We start from the raw sequence: 22,561 nt of genomic DNA on the forward strand, positions 1-22,561 counted from the left end.
AGACCCATGGAAAAGAAAGTGAGGGAGCACGGAGAGTGGATGAAGGAGGAGATGGAAGAGAGAAAGAGGGAGGGGGGACAGACGAAGGGGTTGGAGGGGGAGATGCAACGACAGTGTGCCCCTGACAAGTTGTTGAGCGGGGGGGTGCTAGCGGACAATTCCGATTGTCGGGAGATGTGTTGAGCGGGGGGGCGGGGTTCTAGCGGAGATTTGTGCGCCCCTAGTGCCTCGGTGCCCTAGGCAGTTGCCTTGTATGCCAAGTGCATGCGCCGCCCCTGGGGAGATGAAGAGACAAGGGGGAGAGGATGAGGGAAGAGGGGAGATGTGGAAGAGGAGATATGGAGGACAGAGATGGAGATACTGGAGGAAGAAAACAGCTATTTGAGAGAGATGGCCGACAGGGTCGAGGAGGAAAAGACCTACCTTCCGTCCACCGCCGTGAAATGTCTGGAGAAAGATGGAGGGATGATGTGGAGCAAAAGGAGAGGTGAGCAGCATTACCTTGACAGCCCGTTCATTATAAATGATGTATCAGGAAGACACAATGAATGCCCTTTTATGTCCTCTCTTGATATGTAGACTGTAGTCTATCATTAGGAAACACAATCTAACGCTCACACGTGGAATTTCAGTTCACCTCAATCACTGAGTAAAATCAAACTAACCCTAGATTAAGTTTGCACAGTGCTCTATGTATGTGGTTACAAACGTGTTTCCCTCCAGTGATAATGATGGTGATGAGGATCTACTGCCCCCCAGTGGCTGTGCAGACTGTTGCAGCTGACGTGGAGAGTTCCAAATTGGATCACAGGGGGAGTAGCCGCCTACAAAGACCACCACTCAGGGACATTAATCAGGAATAGTAATGTTATAGTGTATTTAAGACTGTCCTCCCCTTTTAAGACTGTAAGGCAGTGAATAACCACCATGACAGAGAGTTTGAGGAACCAACAACAGGACAGGAGGAAGAGAAAGAGGCAGAGAAACTGGCTGAATGGACAGAACGGAAAAGGTTGGTGACGTGGGTTAGGGTTAGGGGTTAGAGTTAAGTTGGTGAGACAGACGTTCCCCGAGAGAACGTCTGTCTCCCCGAGAGAACGTCTGTCTCCTCGAGAGAACGTCTGTCTCCTCGAGAGAACGTCTGTCTCCCCGAGAGAACGTCTGTCTCCCCGAGAGAACGTCTGTCTCCCCGAGAGAACGTCTGTCTCCTCGAGAGAACGTCTGTCTCCTCGAGAGAACGTCTGTCTCCTCGAGAGAACGTCTGTCTCCCCGAGAGAACGTCTGTCTCCTCGAGAGAACGTCTGTCTCCCCGAGAGAACGTCTGTCTCCCCGAGAGAACGTCTGTCTCCTCGAGAGAACGTCTGTCTCCCCGAGAGAACGTCTGTCTCCTCGAGAGAACGTCTGTCTCCCCGAGAGAACGTCTGTCTCCTCGAGAGAACGTCTGTCTCCTCGAGAGAACGTCTGTCTCCCCGAGAGAACGTCTGTCTCCCCGAGAGAACGTCTGTCTCCTCGAGAGAACGTCTGTCTCCCCGAGAGAACGTCTGTCTCCCCGAGAGATACAGGAAGAGGGAACTATTGTCCATCTCTTGCTCGGTTATCTCCCGTATAACCGAGCAACAATGCGCTCTACTAGGAAAAGAATAAGCAGGGATGATAAAAGGGCATCTAAATAAGTCAAAGGGAGTCTCTCTAACAGTAGGCTACATGTGTAATTCACTTCATGTAGCCTAACTGAAAACATTTTGATGATCCATTTCAAAGCAGCCAAATGGATACACTAGACACACCGTGATGACGCCATCATCTTCATGGTATACAAGGCCCACTCCCATTTGGATAAGGTTGGCAGCAGTGTGAGGATCATAATAATATTATTCTTTGATTTCTCAAGTGCATTTAATACCATACAGCCCCCAATTGTGGGACAAGCTACAGTCAGTGCAGGTGGACACCCCCCTGGTGAACTGGACCACAGAATACTTGATGAGCAGACCACAATATGTGAGACTTCAGGACTGTGTGTCAGATAGAGTGGTCTGCAACACTAGAGCTCCCCAAGGGACTGTCTTAGGTCCGTTCCTGTTCACACTCTATCTATACAGTAGGACCCCAGTCATCCGAACTTCAGAGATCCGAACCTCCCGGTCTACCGGATAGGCTTAATTTTTTTTTAGCCTGCTATCTGGTTACTGGTGGGATTTTCATTACAGTACTGTATCCTACTGTGAATAAAAACAGAACTGTATGTAGACCTACATGTTGCCTGTAGGCTGTAGCCTACTGTCACGTTTCATTTCTTTGTTACTTAGGGGCGAATTCACTAAAGCAAATTGCGCCCGCTAATTGCACCATTACATTGCGCGTCAGTTGCGCCAGCTATGTGCTCCGTTTTAAAAACCTATTCACTAAAGACATTGCGCTAATAATATCCCAGCGCAAACACGCCCATTCGGTGTTTGCGGCTGAGTGCAATTTGCTGCTGATATAGGAAATGACTATAAATACTGCGCATACAGCGCATACAAATCGTATGCATATCATTGGACGATGGCAGACAGAAAAAGAAAGATACGATTTTCAGACAGCGAACTTGAAGGCCTCACGGACGAGGTTCAAAAACATGTCACAGCTTTCCGCAAAAAATATCCCGACTGCAGCAAAAAATCATATTTGGGGTTTAATTTCCCAATCAGTCAGTGCCATTTGTGTGTGTAAACGCGGAAGACTGCAAACGGAGGTGGAATGATTTGAAAAGACGAACAAAGAAAAAATTGTCATTTTATGTTATGCAAGTTGCAGCACTATGATCTGGCATACTTTTGGGGGAGTGTATAACATTGCCCCACCGGTACGATCTAGGCATCTAAACGGCTTTTCAGGATTCCAAATGTGCACTCAATCACACCGCGCGTCCTGATGTGAGCCCAGTTGTACGCCGCCTCTCCAACGTTGGAAGGATTACGCACGGGAGTCATCATCCATGGCTGAAGATGATACCTGCCGTCACCTATGATACAAAAGCAAAATATTTTCAAGACCATTCAAATAAAAAAAATATTGTGTAGGCTATGTTTTTATTTATTTATACCAATATCGGCCCCCAGCCGTTCAATGAACAGCTATAGGGAATGCGCAGTTTCGCGTATAGACTATTATACGCACAGTTTCGTGCTATGTAGGCTATTATAAATAAGTATTATTCATTGGGGGAGCTTGGACTCGCTGGGGACGGGTGGAGAGACGCATAGTCAACTGAGCCTCCCCAGACGCGACTTCATCCTCCAGTTGGCTGAAGAGCTGCGCGCTCTGGCGTCCAAACAGTTACCGCGGTGGTTCTAGTGTTAAATCAAAAAGTGACCTTCTTCTAAATATTCTCTCACGAACAACATGCCTGGCATTGCGATTCCGAATTCGCCTCACAACAATCACTGCTGCCATGATCAGTGGAAAGGCTGGCCATGACACACCCCTTGCGCTTAAATACCACCACGTCTCTGAAAACGCAATTAATTTCACTTTAACTGCGTGAGGCAATTTGCGCCGATCTTTGTGAATTGGGCGGGTTTTGCAATAATGTTCATTTGCATAGAAATTCTCCGCCCATATTACCTAATTTAAATATGAGCTAATAACACCGGCGCAGAGAAACGCAATGACGAACGCAACGCAGTTAACACCGTATTTCACCCTTTGCGAGGGCTTTGTGAATAGCAAACATCATTTTTGACTTATTTGCACAGGCTTTGCGTCAGGAAAAGCTGCACAATCCTTTAGTGAATTCGCCCCTCAATGTCGAGCATAAAACGCAAACGAGTCTGCTGCGTGAGAGCTGCATTCCTTGGTAGTCAGAAAGCGCGTCAGCACCCTGAAGCAGAGGAGCATCGAGTCATTTTTCGTTCCCAGTTAATGGACTTCAGGAACACAGACGTGTTGTGAGCATAGATTAGCCTACTAAATCTACTGTATTTGTTAAATAATAGCCTACAGCCTAGGCCACGTTAGCCTACATCGGTTGTTTTAGAGACTTTCTTTTAGGCTACAATAGCCTATAGGACACGACAACTTGTCTGTCATTTCATTTATTTATTTCTTGATTATAATTTGCTCTAATTGTAGCCAGTAGAGGGAGGCAGATAATTAACCATTAGTGATGTACAGGTATTTAACACAGGCAGAGAGGCAGCGACCAGTCTCTCTTTCCGGTTCTCACGCCTCGCCAGTGTCGAGGTGCGGGGGAAAGTTTGGTGTCGTTGCTTGTGGGCTGTGCTGTTGCAATCGGGGTGGTTAAACCAGTTGCGCAACAGGCAGTTGCAGAGAGTGTGGCTGTTGAATGGATGTGGGTAGCTACCTAGAAGCATCCGGTTTACGGGGAAGAAAGTGCTAATGTTGGACCACTGTTCCTTTTTTTCTTTTTAGTTTATGTTGCAAATCAGCTGACTGGCCACCGCAAGTGAGCTTACAGTCTTTCGCTCACAGTTGGCCTTGTGAGATTGGATGATTTGAGTGCGGGGCTAGTTGGCTGTGTGTTTATTTTCTTTATCCTTTTTGTATTCTATTGTATGCTCCAGCCATCTCCCCACTCGCTGATATTAGGTGTGCAGTTGGTTTACCTGGCGGAGGCTGTTCTAAAATGTTGGGGCCTTTTGCACCAGTTGGGTTGGTCTGCAGTGTCTGGGTTGCTCTACGGAGGTGCAGTGTCTGGGTTGCTCTGAGGAGGTGAAGTGTAGCCAGTAAGGCAGAGTGTAGTGTAGTCACCATACTTATTAACCCCCTTCTCTCACCGCAGTCATCGGCCAGAAGCCAAGCCAGCTTAAGAGTCAGTGGTGGGCCTTAGTGGTACCTCGACTGTCCTATATATCTATTTTCTATGTCATTGCTCTCAAGGAATCTTATATGTGTAGAATAAAAGTATTTTAATGTTATTGTTATTGTATTTAAAAAATAAAGGAAATATTTTTGTATTCTACACTGTGTCCAGCCTATAAATATACCTGGGTTACATTATGTTGGGTTGTTTTTAGGCTATACCATTTTGTTCTACAAATACAGTAGCCTATCGATGCAGCGTACGCCTCATTTAAGAATAAAGTACTGTATTTGATCAAAGCACGCACTCAATTGGAAATTCAGTTATTTTATTATAGGCTACTGGTCTATTATAGGCTAGGATATATGAGTTTAGTTGGCTATTTGATTGTAATTTTGATGCATTTTCACAAGTAATTAAGGTTATTTATCGGTCTATTATGAGTCTATATGGAACAAGTATACCACTTATTGAATTTGGTGCATTTTAACATAAGTTTCAGTCATCCGGACATTTCAGAGATACGAACGACCTTCGGTCCCGTTGGGTTCGGATAAGAGGAGTCCTACTGTACTTGGGATTTCAGCTACAACTCAGACGTGCCACCTGCTGAGGTACCCGGACGACTCTGCTATTGTCAGATGTGTACGAGGAGGACAGGAGGAGGAGTACAGAGGCCTGACATCATCCAAAGCAGGAAGGTAACCCAGGACCTTCTTGCTGTGAGGCGACAGTGCTAAGTACCTATCTATCTATGAGATATTCCCTTTATTCCAGACATGATCACAACCTCTGACGACAGTAACAGCTGAAGCTCCCTCAACACCACAATCCACCACATTTCCTGTAAACAAGTGCTAACAGATCTTCATTAAGAGGAAATCAAAGTTTCATAAGGAAGTGGAAAGGTTTGTTTGTACTGACACCTGGCCAAATGCACCATTTTATACAAATCTGTGAGCTAGTTTTAATGTTAGAGTGTGTGAATGTAGCCTGCGATGCATACCGGTATGTATAGTACTATGTTAGGGTTAGGGTCAACCCTAACCCTAACCCATATTTATATGGTGAAACTAACCAGGGTCATTTTAACCCCCATTTTAACCGCCCCTAAGCTCTGGAATGAGCTACCCCTGCATGTTAGACAGGCCCCCACTCTGCAGGTGTTTAAATCACGCCTCAAAACTCACTTATATTCTTTGGCGTTTTCCTGACATGGCCTAAGAGACTTGTCCTTTTTTATGTGACATACTGCGTATGTTTTACTATGTGTTCTTTGTGTATTATTGTTGTTTGACTTGTACAGCACTTTGGTCAACTTTGTTGTTTTTAAATGTGCTCTATAAATAAAATGGTATGGTATGGTATGGTAACTATAATACTAGAAATAGTTTAAACAAACCAAGTCATTACATTTTCAACACTTTTTAAAATTTAATTTGGCTCTCAGTACAAAAGTAGACAGACCTTGGTCTCAGTGTGAACCCCTGTCAAAATAAATTGAATGTTGAATGATTAAAATTAGTTGGACAACAGCAGCAGGTGGAGTTCACTCCCATCATGGTCACTGCTGCTGGGGTCGGGGCTGGAGCGTGGCAGGACCAGATCTCCTCTGTCTGAGTGGCAGGACCAGATCTCTCTCTGTCTGCGTGGCAGGACCAGATCTCTCTCTGTCTGCGTGGCAGGACCAGATCTCTCTCTGTCTGCGTGGCAGGACCAGATCTCTCTCTGTCTGAGTGGCAGGACCAGATCTCTCTCTGTCTGAGTGGCAGGACCAGATCTCTGTCTGAGTGGCAGGACCAGATCTCTCTCTGTCTGAGTGGCAGGACCAGATCTCCTCTGTCTGAGTGGCAGGACCAGATCTCTGTCTGCGTGGCAGGACCAGATCTCTCTCTGTCTGAGTGGCAGGACCAGATCTCTGTCTGAGTGGCAGGACCAGATCTCTCTCTGTCTGCGTGGCAGGACCAGATCTCTCTCTGTCTGAGTGGCAGGACCAGATCTCTCTCTGTCTGAGTGGCAGGACCAGATCTCTCTCTGTCTGCGTGGCAGGACCAGATCTCTCTCTGAGTGACAGGACCAGATCTCTCTCTGAGTGGCAGGACCAGATCTCTCTCTGTCTGAGTGGCAGGACCAGATCTCTCTCTGTCTGAGTGGCAGGACCAGATCTCTCTCTGTCTGAGTGGCAGGACCAGATCTCTCTCTGTCTGAGTGGCAGGACCAGATCTCTGTCTGAGTGGCAGGACCAGATCTCTCTCTGTCTGAGTGGCAGGACCAGATCTCCTCTGTCTGAGTGGCAGGACCAGATCTCTGTCTGAGTGGCAGGACCAGATCTCTCTCTGTCTGAGTGGCAGGACCAGATCTCTCTCTGTCTGAGTGGCAGGACCAGATCTCTGTCTGAGTGGCAGGGCCAGATCTCTCTCTGTCTGAGTGGCAGGACCAGATCTCTCTCTGTCTGAGTGGCAGGACCAGATCTCTCTCTGTCTGCGTGGCAGGACCAGATCTCCTCTGTCTGAGTGGCAGGACCAGATCTCTCTCTGTCTGAGTGGCAGGACCAGATCTCTCTCTGTCTGCGTGGCAGGACCAGATCTCTCTCTGTCTGAGTGGCAGGACCAGATCTCTCTCTGTCTGAGTGGCAGGACCAGATCTCTCTCTGTCTGCGTGGCAGGACCAGATCTCTCTCTGTCTGCGTGGCAGGACCAGATCTCTCTCTGTCTGAGTGGCAGGACCAGATCTCTCTCTGAGTGGCAGGACCAGATCTCTCTCTGTCTGAGTGGCAGGACCAGATCTCTCTCTGAGTGGCAGGACCAGATCTCTGTCTGAGTGGCAGGACCAGATCTCTCTCTGTCTGAGTGGCAGGACCAGATCTCTCTCTGTCTGAGTGGCAGGACCAGATCTCTCTCTGTCTGCGTGGCAGGACCAGATCTCTCTCTGTCTGCGTGGCAGGACCAGATCTCTCTCTGTCTGAGTGGCAGGACCAGATCTCTCTCTGTCTGAGTGGCAGGACCAGATCTCCTCTGTCTGAGTGGCAGGACCAGATCTCTGTCTGAGTGGCAGGACCAGATCTCTCTCTGTCTGAGTGGCAGGACCAGATCTCCTCTGTCTGAGTGGCAGGACCAGATCTCTGTCTGAGTGGCAGGACCAGATCTCTCTCTGTCTGCGTGGCAGGACCAGATCTCTGTCTGAGTGGCAGGACCAGATCTCTCTCTGTCTGCGTGGCAGGACCAGATCTCCTCTGTCTGCGTGGCAGGACCAGATCTCTGTCTGAGTGGCAGGACCAGATCTCTGTCTGAGTGGCAGGACCAGATCTCTCTCTGTCTGAGTGGCAGGACCAGATCTCTCTCTGTCTGCGTGGCAGGACCAGATCTCTGTCTGAGTGGCAGGACCAGATCTCTCTCTGTCTGAGTGGCAGGACCAGATCACTCTCTGTCTGAGTGGCAGGACCAGATCTCTCTCTGTCTGAGTGGCAGGACCAGATCACTCTCTGTCTGAGTGGCAGGACCAGATCTCTGTCTGAGTGGCAGGACCAGATCTCTGTCTGAGTGGCAGGACCAGATCTCTGTCTGAGTGGCAGGACCAGCATGCCCCAGCTGTCTCAGGTAGAAGAAAAAATCCAATCTGGAATTGACATCCAGATGATGAAGACGGCACTGGCAACATCTACCATGTTCACGAACAAACTATAAACCATAGACAATCTGTTTATCTTTATTCTGGCTGTGGACATTTCTGACACATAGATTAATCAAACACATCCGTTTTGGTTGCATTGTAGTGTAGTATGATCTCTGGTTTCTGCCTCTCCTCTTCAGCTTTGGTGTCATGGTGCATGGAGGACAGAGCCAGTATTTATTTTAATTTAGCTGGTACTGTACATACAGTATGACATCATGGTAAGATGCCCAAGAAAGCCAAACTGTGAACTTTCGATCTCTCTGTCATTGTAAGCCATCATCAACTCCGTTTGTTTGATGTGATAGTGCCAACATACTGCCTGTCAGTCCATCTTCTAGTAAGGTTTCAGCTAATAACGTCTGAGACATTTCTGCCACTTCTGCACCAAGGCCCCACAAGCTCTTTGACCACATGGAACCCTTGAACTAGTTTTCGTTGCTCTCCAGGTCGTCTGCCAAGGTACATCTCACCTTTGAGAGGATAGCTGGTCTCTGCGTCACTATTGTAAAGGAAAAACCTTACTTGGTTTAGTTTAGATTTCAAAGAACACGCTGAGTGGTCGGTCAAGCTGGTTTTAAACAAAGACAATAGTTTTATTCTGTTATGTTTGCAAGCGGTCTCTCACACAGGAAGGGTTTCCATTAGTCAGAGCAAGGATACTGAGAAAGGGAGAACTCTTTATAGGGGGGTACAGGGGATGTGAGTGACGTTACAGACCAACTGGTCTGGATAAACAGATTTCTTCTGTGGGAATGGAGTTAACTTCTGGTTTCCACAAACGTTGTAAACAATAAACTCAGAGAACTTCAGGAACATCAATCAAGTAGGAAAACAGAAAAACTATTTTTGGAGTGAGCACATGGGTGATGACTTGAATTTCATTCACACTATTCCACCAGATCTACATTGTTCGAAACTGCAATTGCCTCTGAAACCAACAATCTGCTCATCCACACGTCCGGTGCGTGTGATCTTTAGCCCCAGGACCCCAATACATCGGTATATGATGTCATTCGGAACAAAACGATTGACAAAGTTGTGAGAAATTGAACCGTTCGTTCCTTCTCATATTAAGGAGGAAGAGAGAAGAGGTTCCTTCTCATATTAAGGAGGAAGAGAGAAGAGGTAGAGAAACTGGATGACAAAGCAGAACAGAAAGGTTGGATTGGGGAAAGAGAGAGAGAGAGAGAGAGAGAGAGAGAGAGAGTAGGAAAAGAAAAGCAGAAAGGGAACCTAAAGAAGTTGGAATTCAACCCCGTAACAGTAAATGGTAAACAATACATGGTAAATGGACTGCACTTATATAGCGCTTTTCCACCTTAGCGGCACTCAAAGCGCTTTACAATGGCCTCTCATTCACCCATTCACACGCACATTCACACACCAATGGCAGTAGCTGCCATGCAAGGTGCTAACCTGCTCATTGGGAGCAATTTGGGGTTAGGTGTCTTACTCAAGGACACTTCGACATGTGGACAGTCAGAGCTGGGATTCGAACCACTGACCCTTCGATCACTGAACGACCCGCTCTACCAACTGAGCTACAGCCGCCCCCTTTACATTAACAATACATGTATAATTCACTTCATAACGTCTAACCGAAAACAGCATTTTGATGATAAAAGTGTACCATTAGAAAGCAGCCAAATGGATAGAGCAGAAACACAGTGGTGAGATACGCCAGTCTCTTTATTCCAGACACAACCACAACCTCTGACCACTTACCTATGACTAACATTTGAAGCTCCCTCCCTCCACCCATGTCCTCAACACCGCAATCCACCACAATCCCTGGAACCAAGTACTAACAGTTCTTCATTAAAGGAGTAGTAAAGGTAAAATGCATGTTTAGCCCTGTTTTAAGGTCACTTATGATCATATACAATGGTTCACATCAAAAACGTTGACAAAACTAGCACTTTTGAGAAAGTCTGATAATTGCTCTACCACCGTTTTGGTCATACAATGGATGTGGATGGGCATCTTGAAAAAACATGTTAAACTCTCGATTTCAAAGACAAGAAGCTCACTGACATGTCCAAATCCAGTATCCCTGTTGCCCTGTCTGCTCTGTACTATAGTATATTTTGACCATTATAATCACAGGTATAATCACAGGTATATTATAGTGAATTTCAAATGCACACACATAGACATACTGAAGGGGTGGGAAAATACAGACAGGCCTAGGTTGTCTTTAAGCCAGGACACTGGGAATTTTCCAGTGTGTCGCTGTGGCAGACTGGCGCCACCTATATATTACTATAAGTGCTTCTTATCCAACCTATATGACATTAAGTGCCTTTTAGAGAAATCCATATATTCACTATTGCCACCTATATGACATTTATGCCGCGAAACGAAATAGCTTCCTTGCACAGCGCGCAATCGTTGCTCCAGCACGCTGTGCGCATGCGTGCTGGAGCAAGTGAGGAAGCTATTTCGTTTCGAAAGACGTTTCATAAGATCATATTACAGAGGCATGTGAACAACCACCACAGGCCTATGCTCTATGTAAGCACAACTAGCGATTCATGAAGTATATTGATGAAAACAACCGTTTCGCGGCAGAAAATAGATTTTTAGAAACTGCATTCTAAGTGCCCCCACCACCGCCATTACATGGATATACTGGCTTGCGCCAAGTGATCTCGGTGAGTCAAACGTCTTATAATATGTCGTAAATAAGGTCCAGGTTGTCAAAAACGAGCATTGTCCTTTAAATCTTATATTACCGGTAAGTAAACAAATAAATAGCTAAACCAACAGTCAAATCAATGTTATTTGATGAGAAATAAACCCCGAGGTGACGTTAGCTAGATAACTTACCAGAGATGAAGTGCGCACCACACAAAAAAGTGTTTGTTGGTCCCCAAACTGCTCTCTTTATGGCTTTAAACCACAGCTTTCGGCGGTTCCTCTGAAAAGGGTGACATCTCGAGGGGATGCTGAAGAATCTGAGGCCATCATCTTGTCCTTTTCTGTTTGTACAGTTCACAGCACAGCGGCTTTGAGGCATAATTAGCTACATGAAACGGAGCTCCTGGCTACTGTGGCTAGAGAGTTCGTTTGCCTAGAGGCTGCGTGCGCACTCTGCTGTGACGTAGGCGGCGAACCCATCTATAGGGAGGGAAAGTAATCTCATCGCCCCCTAGTGGTAGCGTTCCATAATGCCGAGAGAATGAATGGGATTTCTCATAGACACGTCTTTTGAAAAATTATATCTTGGTCGACACCGAAAAGTTAGTAGAATGCCTTAAACGGCAAATACTTGGAGACAAACTTTATTGATTCTGCTGATCATAGTTGATTTTCAATCACAATCCGAATTATATTAAATAATTAGCTGTGACTATGAAAATGTAAAACTAAAGTCCAGTTGCTCATGAGGGTGTAATTTAAAGGTGCTCTCCCTCCAGCTCTGTTTTCGGGGCATAAACCGTTAGTAGATTAGAAAAGAAACATCAAATTGTGTGCAGGTTGATTAGGCAGTTTGACAGGTCATTCCAATCATTTCACTTGATCAGAAGTGTTATTGGTTGTTTTGTTTTTATCTGTATTGAGCATTCATGTGTCAAATCTCTTATTTCATTGATTACATTCCGGAGGAGATGGCACCTTTAAACACATGATTTCCACCATGGGTCGCAGTGATAGAGAATCCTGCCTACTTTTTTTTTTTAATTAATGAAAAAGCATTCAATTTATAACAAACAGGGAAATATACAATCAATAACATTTCTAAGATGAGTTATTAACCTCAACATACAGTACAATATGAAGGATATAAGCGAAAAATTTTTTTTTTAAAAAGAAGAAAAAAGACAGGAGCAGTTTGGCAAAGAATCCTTCTACTTCAACTGTGAACCAAGCAAGCAGTGACGTCACGGGATAGCCCGATTGCTAGCCTAATAAACGTTAAATAAACGTTATTTAATGACGTTGCAGGGACCCATTTTGCCAATGTTTCTGCAACGTTGCAGTAAAGTCTAATTAGACTTAGGAGGGAGAGACAGAGAAAAAGACATAACATGTAAGACAGAAAGACAGAGAGAGAGCGAGAGAGAGAGATTGTGTCAGCAAATGTGAACACATCGTATGTGAATGTGCTCTTATACTTATGCCTCATACACACCACACACACACACACACACACACACACACACACACACACACACACACACACACACACACACACACACACACACACACACACACACTTTTCGCAGTAAGCCTATAATTACATACGTACATATACGTTCCAAAAGAAACCTGTTTCTCCCATTGGCCACCTTGTAAGTGACCAGCCCAGTCCCTCCCACACAGAATACTACAGCCCTCAACATGACAAGTTGTTGAGTAGAATGAAGACAATCACAAGCTGATGTTTCCGTCTCTTTGCAGATAGTCATCTAATGTGTCTCAATTTAAACATTGTTCCATGAACTGGCGCGTTTTCAGGGCTAAGAATGGGAAAAGCGAATGTCTGTTTGAAAATATGCTTCATTTCCTTGGCAACGTTGATCGGGGTAAGTGGTGGTCTGCTGGACATACTCAGTGTAGGATAGTTGACAAATCAGATGATGATGCTGCTTGTGTATAATGCAACATAATCCAGCGATTATTCTGCATATAGGTCCACTGGAAACATAATAAATTCATATCACATTGCTGTAATCTGTAACCCTAACCCTGTAACCCTAAACCATCTACTAATCAGTGTCAGTCAGGCGGATTTATTTTATTTTCACATACAAACAACAAGCGATAGCAAGCTGGCTCTGTTTTTAAAGATTAATAATAATAATAATAATAATAATAATAATATTAACAACAACAACGACGACGACAACAATCATGATAACAATCATGATAATAATCATGATAATAATAATAGAAAAACAAATAAAATATATTATCCTACTATTATCATTATTCCATAAAAATATATTTGTACAGAACTCATAAAACAGTAGGATATAAAGTTTAGAGGACAGATACATTTAATACTACAACTTGTTCTGTTGTTTACAGATAATAAGTGCACTACTGCTGGCTTTACTAATATATCTTCATGGATATACAGGGCTACTCCTGCAAGATGAAGTAAGTATACTATTGTCATACTTATAGGCCTATGAAATTATTATAATATTTTAGATGCACACACCAGAAATATATTTGCTTGGAGTGGATGATGGTATTAAACAGACAACCTGTTGGTTTTCATATGCAGTATTGCTATAGTGAAGTTGTCCTCTCTCTAACACACAGCATGGAGAGATAATAGTGGTCCTTGTATTACTGTACACGCTAGCAGTCTCCACTGTGATCCTGTCCATCTTTGGGGTGTATGGAGCTGCCAAGGAGAAGCAATGGGCGTTGATTCTCGTAAGCTCATAATTTCAGCTTCTTCTGCGACACTATCCCAATATCCCATAGCCCTCTCACAGGCCTGTAGGGGCCATATAGTAAAATGTATATTATGTTTTTGGGAAATGATCCTCAGCATAATAATCTGAATGTTTCCTGTTGTCCTTGAACCTGACCTTGTGTGTCCTCAGTTCGCTGCTGGGATGGGGATCGCATCCTTGCTCACATTTGTAGATCTGGGGAAGAGCTTTCCTGCGCGGAACCAGGTAGGACACAGCCCAACTCTGGGGTCTCCATCGTGACCTTTGGCAGCTAGTTGAATGAAATATGGAGTGTATTTCCTCATTCTTCAATGTGAACAGTAGGTAGAATGATCTCGTACTTGGAATTCCATTCCAAATGGTGGTGGTTAGCGAAGCGACATCCCTCAGGTCTTGGCTTCTTGCCTTGTAGGTTATTACCCCCTGTTCCCCGAGACAGCATGATTTGCCCCCTTTGAATTTCAAGACGTGTATTACGTTTTTTCACACCTTCAATCACATTTTTATGAGTTTCAGTTGAGTTCTAATGACAGTTTTTTTTGCATGAAATACGCTTAAAGCTACAATATATATATATTTTTTCACATTTTGTCAAAACTAATTAAAACCACCTGATATCAGATTGTTTCATTGAGCCATAGCGTCCTAATAGCATCCAACTTCATCCCTACTAGTTGCCACGTCTTGTTATTCCAACATTTCTTTCATTTCTGTCTGTGTTGTCAAAACCTGTAACTTTGCTCTGCCCCTGTGCCTTAAATGTACATATTATAAGTTTTAGCCCTTTTGTTTGTAAACAAGTCTCTTACTGCCATGAATCATACCATGAGTCATGAATCTCAGGAATATTTTATATAATTAATTATTTGATATACTTGATTGACTTCCCCACACCCCTGTGATAGTAAGAACACATGTACTTTGCCTCCCGACAATCCCATGAACTACGAGTATAATTCAAACGTTGTTCTGCCAAGGTCACAGTCACAGAGAGGAGCTATAAGTATAATTCAAACTCTGAATGAAAACGTTCTCCCAAGATCATTCACAGTCACAGAGAGGCCATGTCGCAGATGGATCCGTTTCAGCTCTACCACTTGCAGATGACTGTAAGTCACCTCAGGTCTTCCTCTATTTCCTCATAAAGATGATTTCTCTCTCCCCCTCCCTCCCTCCCTCCCTCCCTCCCTCCCAGCTGTGCCATGCTCTTCCTCTGTGTTGGTGTGATGTGGATCTGTAATCGGCCGCTGTGTGTCTGTCTCCCCCAGCTGAAGTGCTGTGGGTTGGAGAACGGCTACCAGGACTGGGGCTCGGACGTCCCCGAGTCCTGTCTGTGTGACCAGGATGGGAGCGTTGCATGTGTGAGTATGAGACAGACTACTGGAGCACAAGGGCTTCTCCACAATAACCTTGCCTACTGGAGATCTAGATTCAAATCCAGCCAACCAGGCTGTCTTTAGCAGGAATATAGGTGTTTTTGAAGAAGATTGTCTGCTATGCATCTGTAACAATTGTTTTAAAAATAATTAAGTAAGGAGTTACTCATGTGAGTGTGTGTGTGTGTGTGGGCATGCGTGCGTGCGTGTGTGTGTGCGTGCATGTGTGTGAGTGTGTGTGAGTGTGTGCATGTGTGTGAGTGTGTGTGAGTGTGTGCATGTGTGTGCATGAGTGTGTGTGCGTGCGTTGGTAGGGGTGCAGGTGCAAGGACCACAGATAAGTTAAACGAGCAGAAAAGCAAAGTTAGCCCAGAAATATGTGAAAGGGATGCTCATTCTTTACTATGGAGGATCAGACCAACCAAATCACATCTATCTAGATACATTTTCATGTTTACATCAAATTCTCTTGGTTTCAGGTTGAGGCTGTATGGAATGCTACACACGCCATCCTGGACGACCAGGGCAAGCCCATGACTGTATACGCACAGGTTCGATCCCACCTTACAACACCTACTCAGACTTCTAAACAGGAAACCAGACGGACACACCACCACAGCAGGGCTGTAGGGGATTCTCCTAACCACCAGATATGCAGTGTCGCAATAAGAGAGAATGGGAGGGGTAGACATGTTATAAAATATTTTTGCCACAGTTTGTATTCATGTGTATTCTTTGTCCCCCCCCCACCCCCCAGCCATGCTCACCCATCCTGCTGGCTCAAATGACGTCTGGATTTGATGCCGTTATAGGCACATGTTTTGGACTCGTATTTCTATGGGTACGTGCTGTTTGTACAACGCCTTAGAGAGATTCATGACATGTTTACAATACTGTAGATGTGTGCTTGTCTAAGTGTGCCATCCACAATGAAACGTAATGTGGTATAATTCAAAAATTGTGCAAACTCAGAATGCTAAAGGAGTGCATCTCGCCTCCTCTATCACCTTGACCTGACCCTGTCAGTTCAGTAGCGTTACACTGACGTGTGTGTGTGTCTGTTCTCAGGGGGTGTCGGTGTGTCTGAGTGTGGCGATTCTACGGCAGCTGAGGAAGAATGTGGAGTTGCCCCCGGTAACGTACAGCGCAGAGGGCAAGGCGGGACAGTACACCACGCTCTGTGACACGGCAGAGATCATCCGAGAAGATGTCCACTGAGGGACAGGACATCCATACAGTAGCTTACAGTACATACTGTATGCACCGTAGGCTACATTCACTGCACTTGAGAGAAAAAAGGAAGGAGAAGATGGCCTTAATTTCTTGTTTTTTGTACAAATTAACTTTGCTTATCTCTATTCAAAGGGGGGACTGCCAAAAATAAGATTAACAATTAAAGAACTGTTAAAACTTGGTTCAAGGGACTTGGATATCTAAAGGGACTTGGATATCTCATCACTGTATTAGTACTGTGTACTTTGAGTGCTTTGAAATTACAACTTCATCATCAGAATGCTGGGTTCCATAAAGTGAGTTATGCATGTAACACAAGGACTCACTATCAGATTCTAGCAACTATTGTGAAAAGTAAGGCTAATCTTTAGTAGGCTACTCTACCAAAGGCCAGAGCAGGTGAGGGTATACTGCGACAGCCCCGGGGAAAGGGTTGACCAACAAACCATCACAACAGCAGCAGCATGGACGTAGACCAGGAGACGTCTTATAAAACAGACCGGGGTTCGACTCTTTAATAACATGAATTAAACTACTAATCAAACATTCTTTTTAAACAAAAATAAATCATATCCTAATAGCTCTGTAGCTTCCTCTCTCCTTTCCTTCTGGCTTCAGTTTTAATCAGTCCCCTGGCTGATTGCTCATTGAGCTCAGGTGCGCAGGATCAGCCAGGTGCAAACCACAGCCTGAGGGGTCCGGGGAGTTAGAGTTCCAGGGCGGCGTCCATTTTATTAGTTGTAGTTCCAGGCCATCCATTTTGGTGGACAAAAGCCCTTGGGTTGCCACAGTGCCTACAATGGAGTGATCATGCACTTTGCAATAAATATGGAACATTTTGCATACAGCTTGGTATGTCATAAGGAATGATATACCATGTGTCACACATTTTTCCGATAGCCCCCTGGCAGGCATTTCAAACTTTGTTATATAACTGTACTGGCTTTGCTTAGCTATTTAACAATATAAAATGTTATTTTTTATAGATTTTTCACCTCTATTTAGTGTGTACTTTTTTGAAGGCTACTGATTAAAATGATATGCGACATTGAACCTACCCTGAACATTCCATTTTATGTAAAGTTCCATTAGAATGCAGTGTAAGGCAGAGATGAGTGACTGCTTTTACAGTCACGAGACCACCAAACCTCAACATGGAGCAACTGGACGTCTCAATCTGCATTCAATGGTTTTATTTTACCACTAGATGGCAGTCTGGGACTAAAATGTTTACATAGGAATGCATAAAATGAATGGCCAGAGCCATATAAGGCACGGGGATGGATGGATGTTTAGAAAATGTAGCCTGCAGTGCCTTTTGAAGATCTGTCATAATATATTTTTAACATACGACCGGGAGACTGCTTCAAATTCCATCCATCCATCCATCCATCTTCATCCGCTTATCCGGGGTCGGGTCGCGGAGGCAGCAGTTCCAGCAGGGGGCCCCAGGCATCCCTTTCCCTGGCAGCATCAACCAGCTCTGCTTCAAATTAGGCATCTTTATTAGCACAGGCTTATCGGCCGCCCCAACACTTTGAGTAAAAGTTAAAGAGAACAGCACTCAGCCCCAACAACATCAATCGATTCACAACAAAGCTTTCTAAAGAGAACCATACCTATAAGCTGGTGTTAGCTAACCCCGACACACCCCTCCAATGCAGTAACAGCACTCCCAATTAAGCTTGGAATAGATACAGTAAATATATCAAATAAAAGGCACCAGGGTTTTGATCTTTAAACACCATTTCCTCCAATGACAGCCCGGCTTGTCCGTCTAGGCCGGGAATGACCTTGCATACATTTGTCCTGACGAAGCCAAGGCAGTGTTGAAACATTGGTTTCTCTATAAGAGATGGACTGGAGCAGATAGTGTGTGTGTGCAACCTTCCTTTTCTTTTGAAACCAATTAGTAAAACATAAAAAAGAATGTAATTTAAGAATACATTATAATGTCCCAAATGGAGAATATTAATTTGTTTTTTACAATTTATCCCTTGGCCAAGATACAAATAATAATTTTCCTTTTTTTCTTCTCTCGATCTTTTTAAATACATATCAACTGTGATGTGCATTGCTCTGTCTGTCCATCTCATCAGTTCTCAGTTTTCCACTCTCCAACATCAGTTTTGTGTTGAATTGTCTCGTCTGGTTCCTCTCACATCACTCTGGTGGTTTCTTCTTAGCTTCTACATCTTTCTTGAAGGCCTCTATCTTCTTTGAAATGTTGGGCACCTTGAACAGAAGGTTTGGTTAATTAGGTGCAATGTTAGCCAAGCTTTGACTGTGTGTGTGTGTGTGTGTAGATAACATGTTATAGGAGGAGTTCACCGATGTAACCCTAAGTGTCCAAAACAGTAGTGCACATGAAGAGTTAATCTGCAATAACGTGCGTTTTTCCCATTTTTATACATTTTGAGGAGAAGACTCTTCTTTGCTTTGATTGATATTTGATTGAAAAATGATTTACCAAAATGAATCAAAACACATATCTGTTCTTGCAAATGAAGTCTTCACATAATCTTTCTGGGTCCTGGAAAAGTAGGCTAAATCTAGCCTGGTGTAACAGGTTTGTGGTAGCCACAAAACGGGTAGTAACCATGGATGTATTAATAGGTAGTAACCTATTAATACATCCATGATAGTAACTTACCTCGTAGTTTTGAGCGAGGTACATCCCAACGACGTTCCCCAAGGTAAAGCCAGCCTGAACAAGAAACATTATTAGCCTGACATCTGCGACCACTTGAGAAAACAGAAATAGGCTGTAGTATCGAAATACAACCACACGGGGGCAACGTTACTCTAATCTGTCAAGTTCCAGACTCAAGAAATGTGTATCTAGTGGCTAGAAACGGCGCGGTTGATGGACGCTATTAACTGTCTAACATTTGCAATCATAATACATAAAGCAGACCATCGGATGATTTTTGGATGACAACTGATCGTTCTAGCTAGGCCGATGTTGCTGGCCAGCTAGCTAGCATATTGGATAACCGAAGGGGCTAGCGAGCTATTCCTACCTAGCTAGGTTTATGTTATACGCTACTACTGAGGCTGCAACCGAACAGATTCACATCAGATTGCTAGCCTGAATCACTTTTTTTCTGAACTCACCAAGAACTGAAGCATAGTGGTTTATAATGAATTATATAATGTATCAAATGCCTTCTGTCGTAGTTTAGACACTGAGCTCTCACTAGAAATGTCACCAAAAACAAGGAATCTGGCGCATGGGCACGTTACTCTGAAAATACGGTGGCCGACAGGCAGAGGATCCCGGCCCTAATCAAAGAGTATGGAATGCCAAGAGGGGACACTCTATTGATACTGCTATGGAACCAATACGCCAAGCTGCTGTGCTGGGCCGCCGCCATTTTGGACTGTCACAATGATATGAACTGTGGGTAATTCCCTTAGGAAAAGTCTGCAGAAGTGCAGTACTGTCAGGCGACATAAAGGACTCCAAATGTTTGACAGAGAGACCTCATACACTCTACAATTTGACAATGGGACAGCCCTAAGCCCTCACACACTTAGCGGGAACGTTTCTCAAAGTCTGTGAGTCCATAAGGGTGGACGTTTTTGGAGACACGTCAATCTCAATCTGGAATGAACAGGGGTCTCGATTTTTTTTCAACCACGTTGCCTATCAAATAATCTAAATTCCAGCAGCAAGCTCTCTTCACCTCACAAAACAATACTGTCATAACTATAAGAAATAAATGGCATCAAAGAGGTAGGCTATTATAACACATTTCATTGTTGATGAAACTGGTAATTGTGAATGATTCAGAAATATTAATGATTTCCGTTCTTTTTATTTTAATTTAACTGTATAATCAAAGACCCCAGACCCCCCTTAAGAGCAGGGATGTTGGACCCCTATAGGTAGACTACCCTCTGTGAAAAATGCCCATCCACAAATCGATACAATGTTGTTTCTGTACTTGCCTGTACAATTGTGTACAGGCTACACTGTGAATCATTAAAGTAATGGAAATAAAACATTTTTTTTGAATAACCCAAACATTTATGTGTGATAGTTACCAAATTATGGTATTATTTTGGCTTCTTGTGCTATAGGAATAGTAACTATAGTTTTACTTTGAAAGATATTATCATATAGGCTTACAGTACATGTATTATATACATTTCAAATATAACATGTTTTTTGTTTTAGAAATGATTTGCCATAATTTGTTTGTTTACTGCCATAAACAAAAACAGTGAAGTATTAAGTATATTTAAATATGCATTTAAGTATCCTAAAATATTTGGAGAAAACACAATAAAAACACCATGGTTGTATTTTATTTGTGGGCAATATTTTAATGCACTATTTTAATGCAATCTCCCTTCTGTTCTGTTGCAGATTTGATGCTGGGATGCCAGGTGTGGTTGAGGCCAGAGAACACTGTGATGCAACACCAGTCAGGTGTCGGGCTGCTGTGCAACGCTGATGTCCAGCCCCCCCCCCAAAGATGGTCTTCAGGTGCAAGCCCCACCCGGACTGGACATGGCCAGACAGCAGTATCTGTCTGAGAAGATCAGAGAATTCTGTTATGATGAGGCTCAAGACATCATGCCCCCTGCCAAGGAGTAGCTCGGAAGAAGCCCCCTGCCAACCAGCAGCTCAGAAGAAGAAGACTGTCCGTTTATAGTACTCTGGTTGTACTATACATAGGCCCTCACTCTCATTATCACAATGGCACACATGCCATTGGACCAACAAGTGAACACTTGACACCTTGCACCTTGTCTATACAATAGACAACTGACTCTGCACCACTGTACACTCGAACACTCAAACCAACACCTGACAACACTTGAGCAATTGAACACCTTGTCTATACAATAGACAACTGACTCTGCACTACTGTACACTCTATTACTTGAATCAACACCTGACAACACTTGAGCAATTGAACACCTTGCAATAGACAACTGACTCTGCACTACTATATACTACTGTACAGTATACTTGACATGTTATGTAATTGCACTGCCTGTATCATGGACACAGTCACAGCCATCATTGAGGATCATGAAGGCTCAGATATTAGCATAATTTGGTAGGTTTAGAGTCATTAAATCCAGCATGAGATTAGCTTAGTAGATATTATTAGAGTAGCAGTCCCTCTCCCAGCCCTAGTAGTTTCCCATTCAAACACAGTTTAGATGTGCTAAGAGAGAAGCTTGTGTGGACTACATATTTTCTATAGCCTATTCATTAATCTAATGGGTGGGAATGTAGGCTACCTTTCCATCGGCATCTATGCCGATGACACCAAACTGGTTCTTTCATTTCCCCCTTCTGACACAAATGGAGACACGTATAGCTGGGTGCTTGGCTGACATCTCAGAGTGGATGGCAACACACCCACTCAAGCTCAACCTGGACAAGATTGAGCTGCTGTTCCTCCCGGGGAAGGGCTGCCCGCACCGGGACCTGGCCATCACCATTGAAGACACAGTGGTGACGCCGACCCGGACTGTGAGGAACCTGGGTGTGACCCTGGATGACCAACTGTCGTTCTCTGCACATCTCTGCACAATCACACACTCCAGCAGATTTCTGCTCTACAACATCAGGAGGATTCGCCCTTTCCTCACTGATGAAACGGCGCAGGTACTCATCCAGGCCCTGGTCATCTCTCGCCTGGACTACTGCAACTCCCTCCTTGCTGGGGCCCCGGCATCAGCTATTAAACTCCTGGAACTTGTCCGGAAAGCTGCTGCTCGCCTGGTGTTCAACCACCCCAAGTTCTCCCACACAACTTCCCTTTTCCATTCCCTACACTGGCTCCCTGTAGCGGCTTGCATCCAGTTTAAAACTCTGGTACTCGCCTACAGGGCAATGAAAGGAACAGCCCCCTTTCTACCTCCAGGCCATGGTCAAACCCTACACCCCCTCCCGACCGCTACGCTCTGCTACCTCGGGGCGACTGGTTGCCCTGTCACTCCGAGGACCCTGCGGTCGATCGACACGGTCACGGCTCTTCTCTGTCCTGGCCCCACAGTGGTGGAACGAACTGCCCACTGACGTCAGGACAGCA

The 22,561-nt window shown here is 44.5% G+C and overlaps 2 protein-coding genes across 2 annotated transcripts; one reads left to right on the forward strand and one right to left on the reverse strand.

Annotated features, from left to right (window-relative positions):
- The first annotated feature begins 13,518 nt into the window (after positions 1-13,518).
- Positions 13,519-17,529, forward strand: LOC311317133 (tetraspanin-8-like). The gene is made up of 8 exons (XM_084448158.1): positions 13,519-13,585; positions 13,754-13,870; positions 14,044-14,118; positions 14,934-15,002; positions 15,162-15,254; positions 15,749-15,820; positions 16,027-16,110; positions 16,338-17,529. The coding sequence occupies exons 3-8, from the start codon at positions 14,056-14,058 to the stop codon at positions 16,485-16,487; spliced, it is 531 nt and encodes a 176-aa protein (XP_084304284.1). The 5' UTR covers positions 13,519-13,585; positions 13,754-13,870; positions 14,044-14,055; the 3' UTR covers positions 16,488-17,529.
- Positions 17,530-17,669: 140 nt separating this feature from the next.
- stmp1 (short transmembrane mitochondrial protein 1) lies at positions 17,670-19,729 on the reverse strand. Its single transcript, XM_084448159.1, has 3 exons — positions 19,620-19,729; positions 19,156-19,209; positions 17,670-18,737 (listed from the first exon to the last, which is right to left on the reverse strand). The coding sequence occupies exons 1-3, from the start codon at positions 19,632-19,634 to the stop codon at positions 18,666-18,668; spliced, it is 141 nt and encodes a 46-aa protein (XP_084304285.1). The 5' UTR covers positions 19,635-19,729; the 3' UTR covers positions 17,670-18,665.
- Between the last annotated feature and the right edge of the window lie 2,832 nt (positions 19,730-22,561).

The sequence above is a fragment of the Borostomias antarcticus genome (assembly GCF_949987555.1).
Source record: "Borostomias antarcticus genome assembly, chromosome: 13".
Taxonomy (NCBI): Eukaryota; Metazoa; Chordata; class Actinopteri; order Stomiiformes; family Stomiidae; genus Borostomias; species Borostomias antarcticus.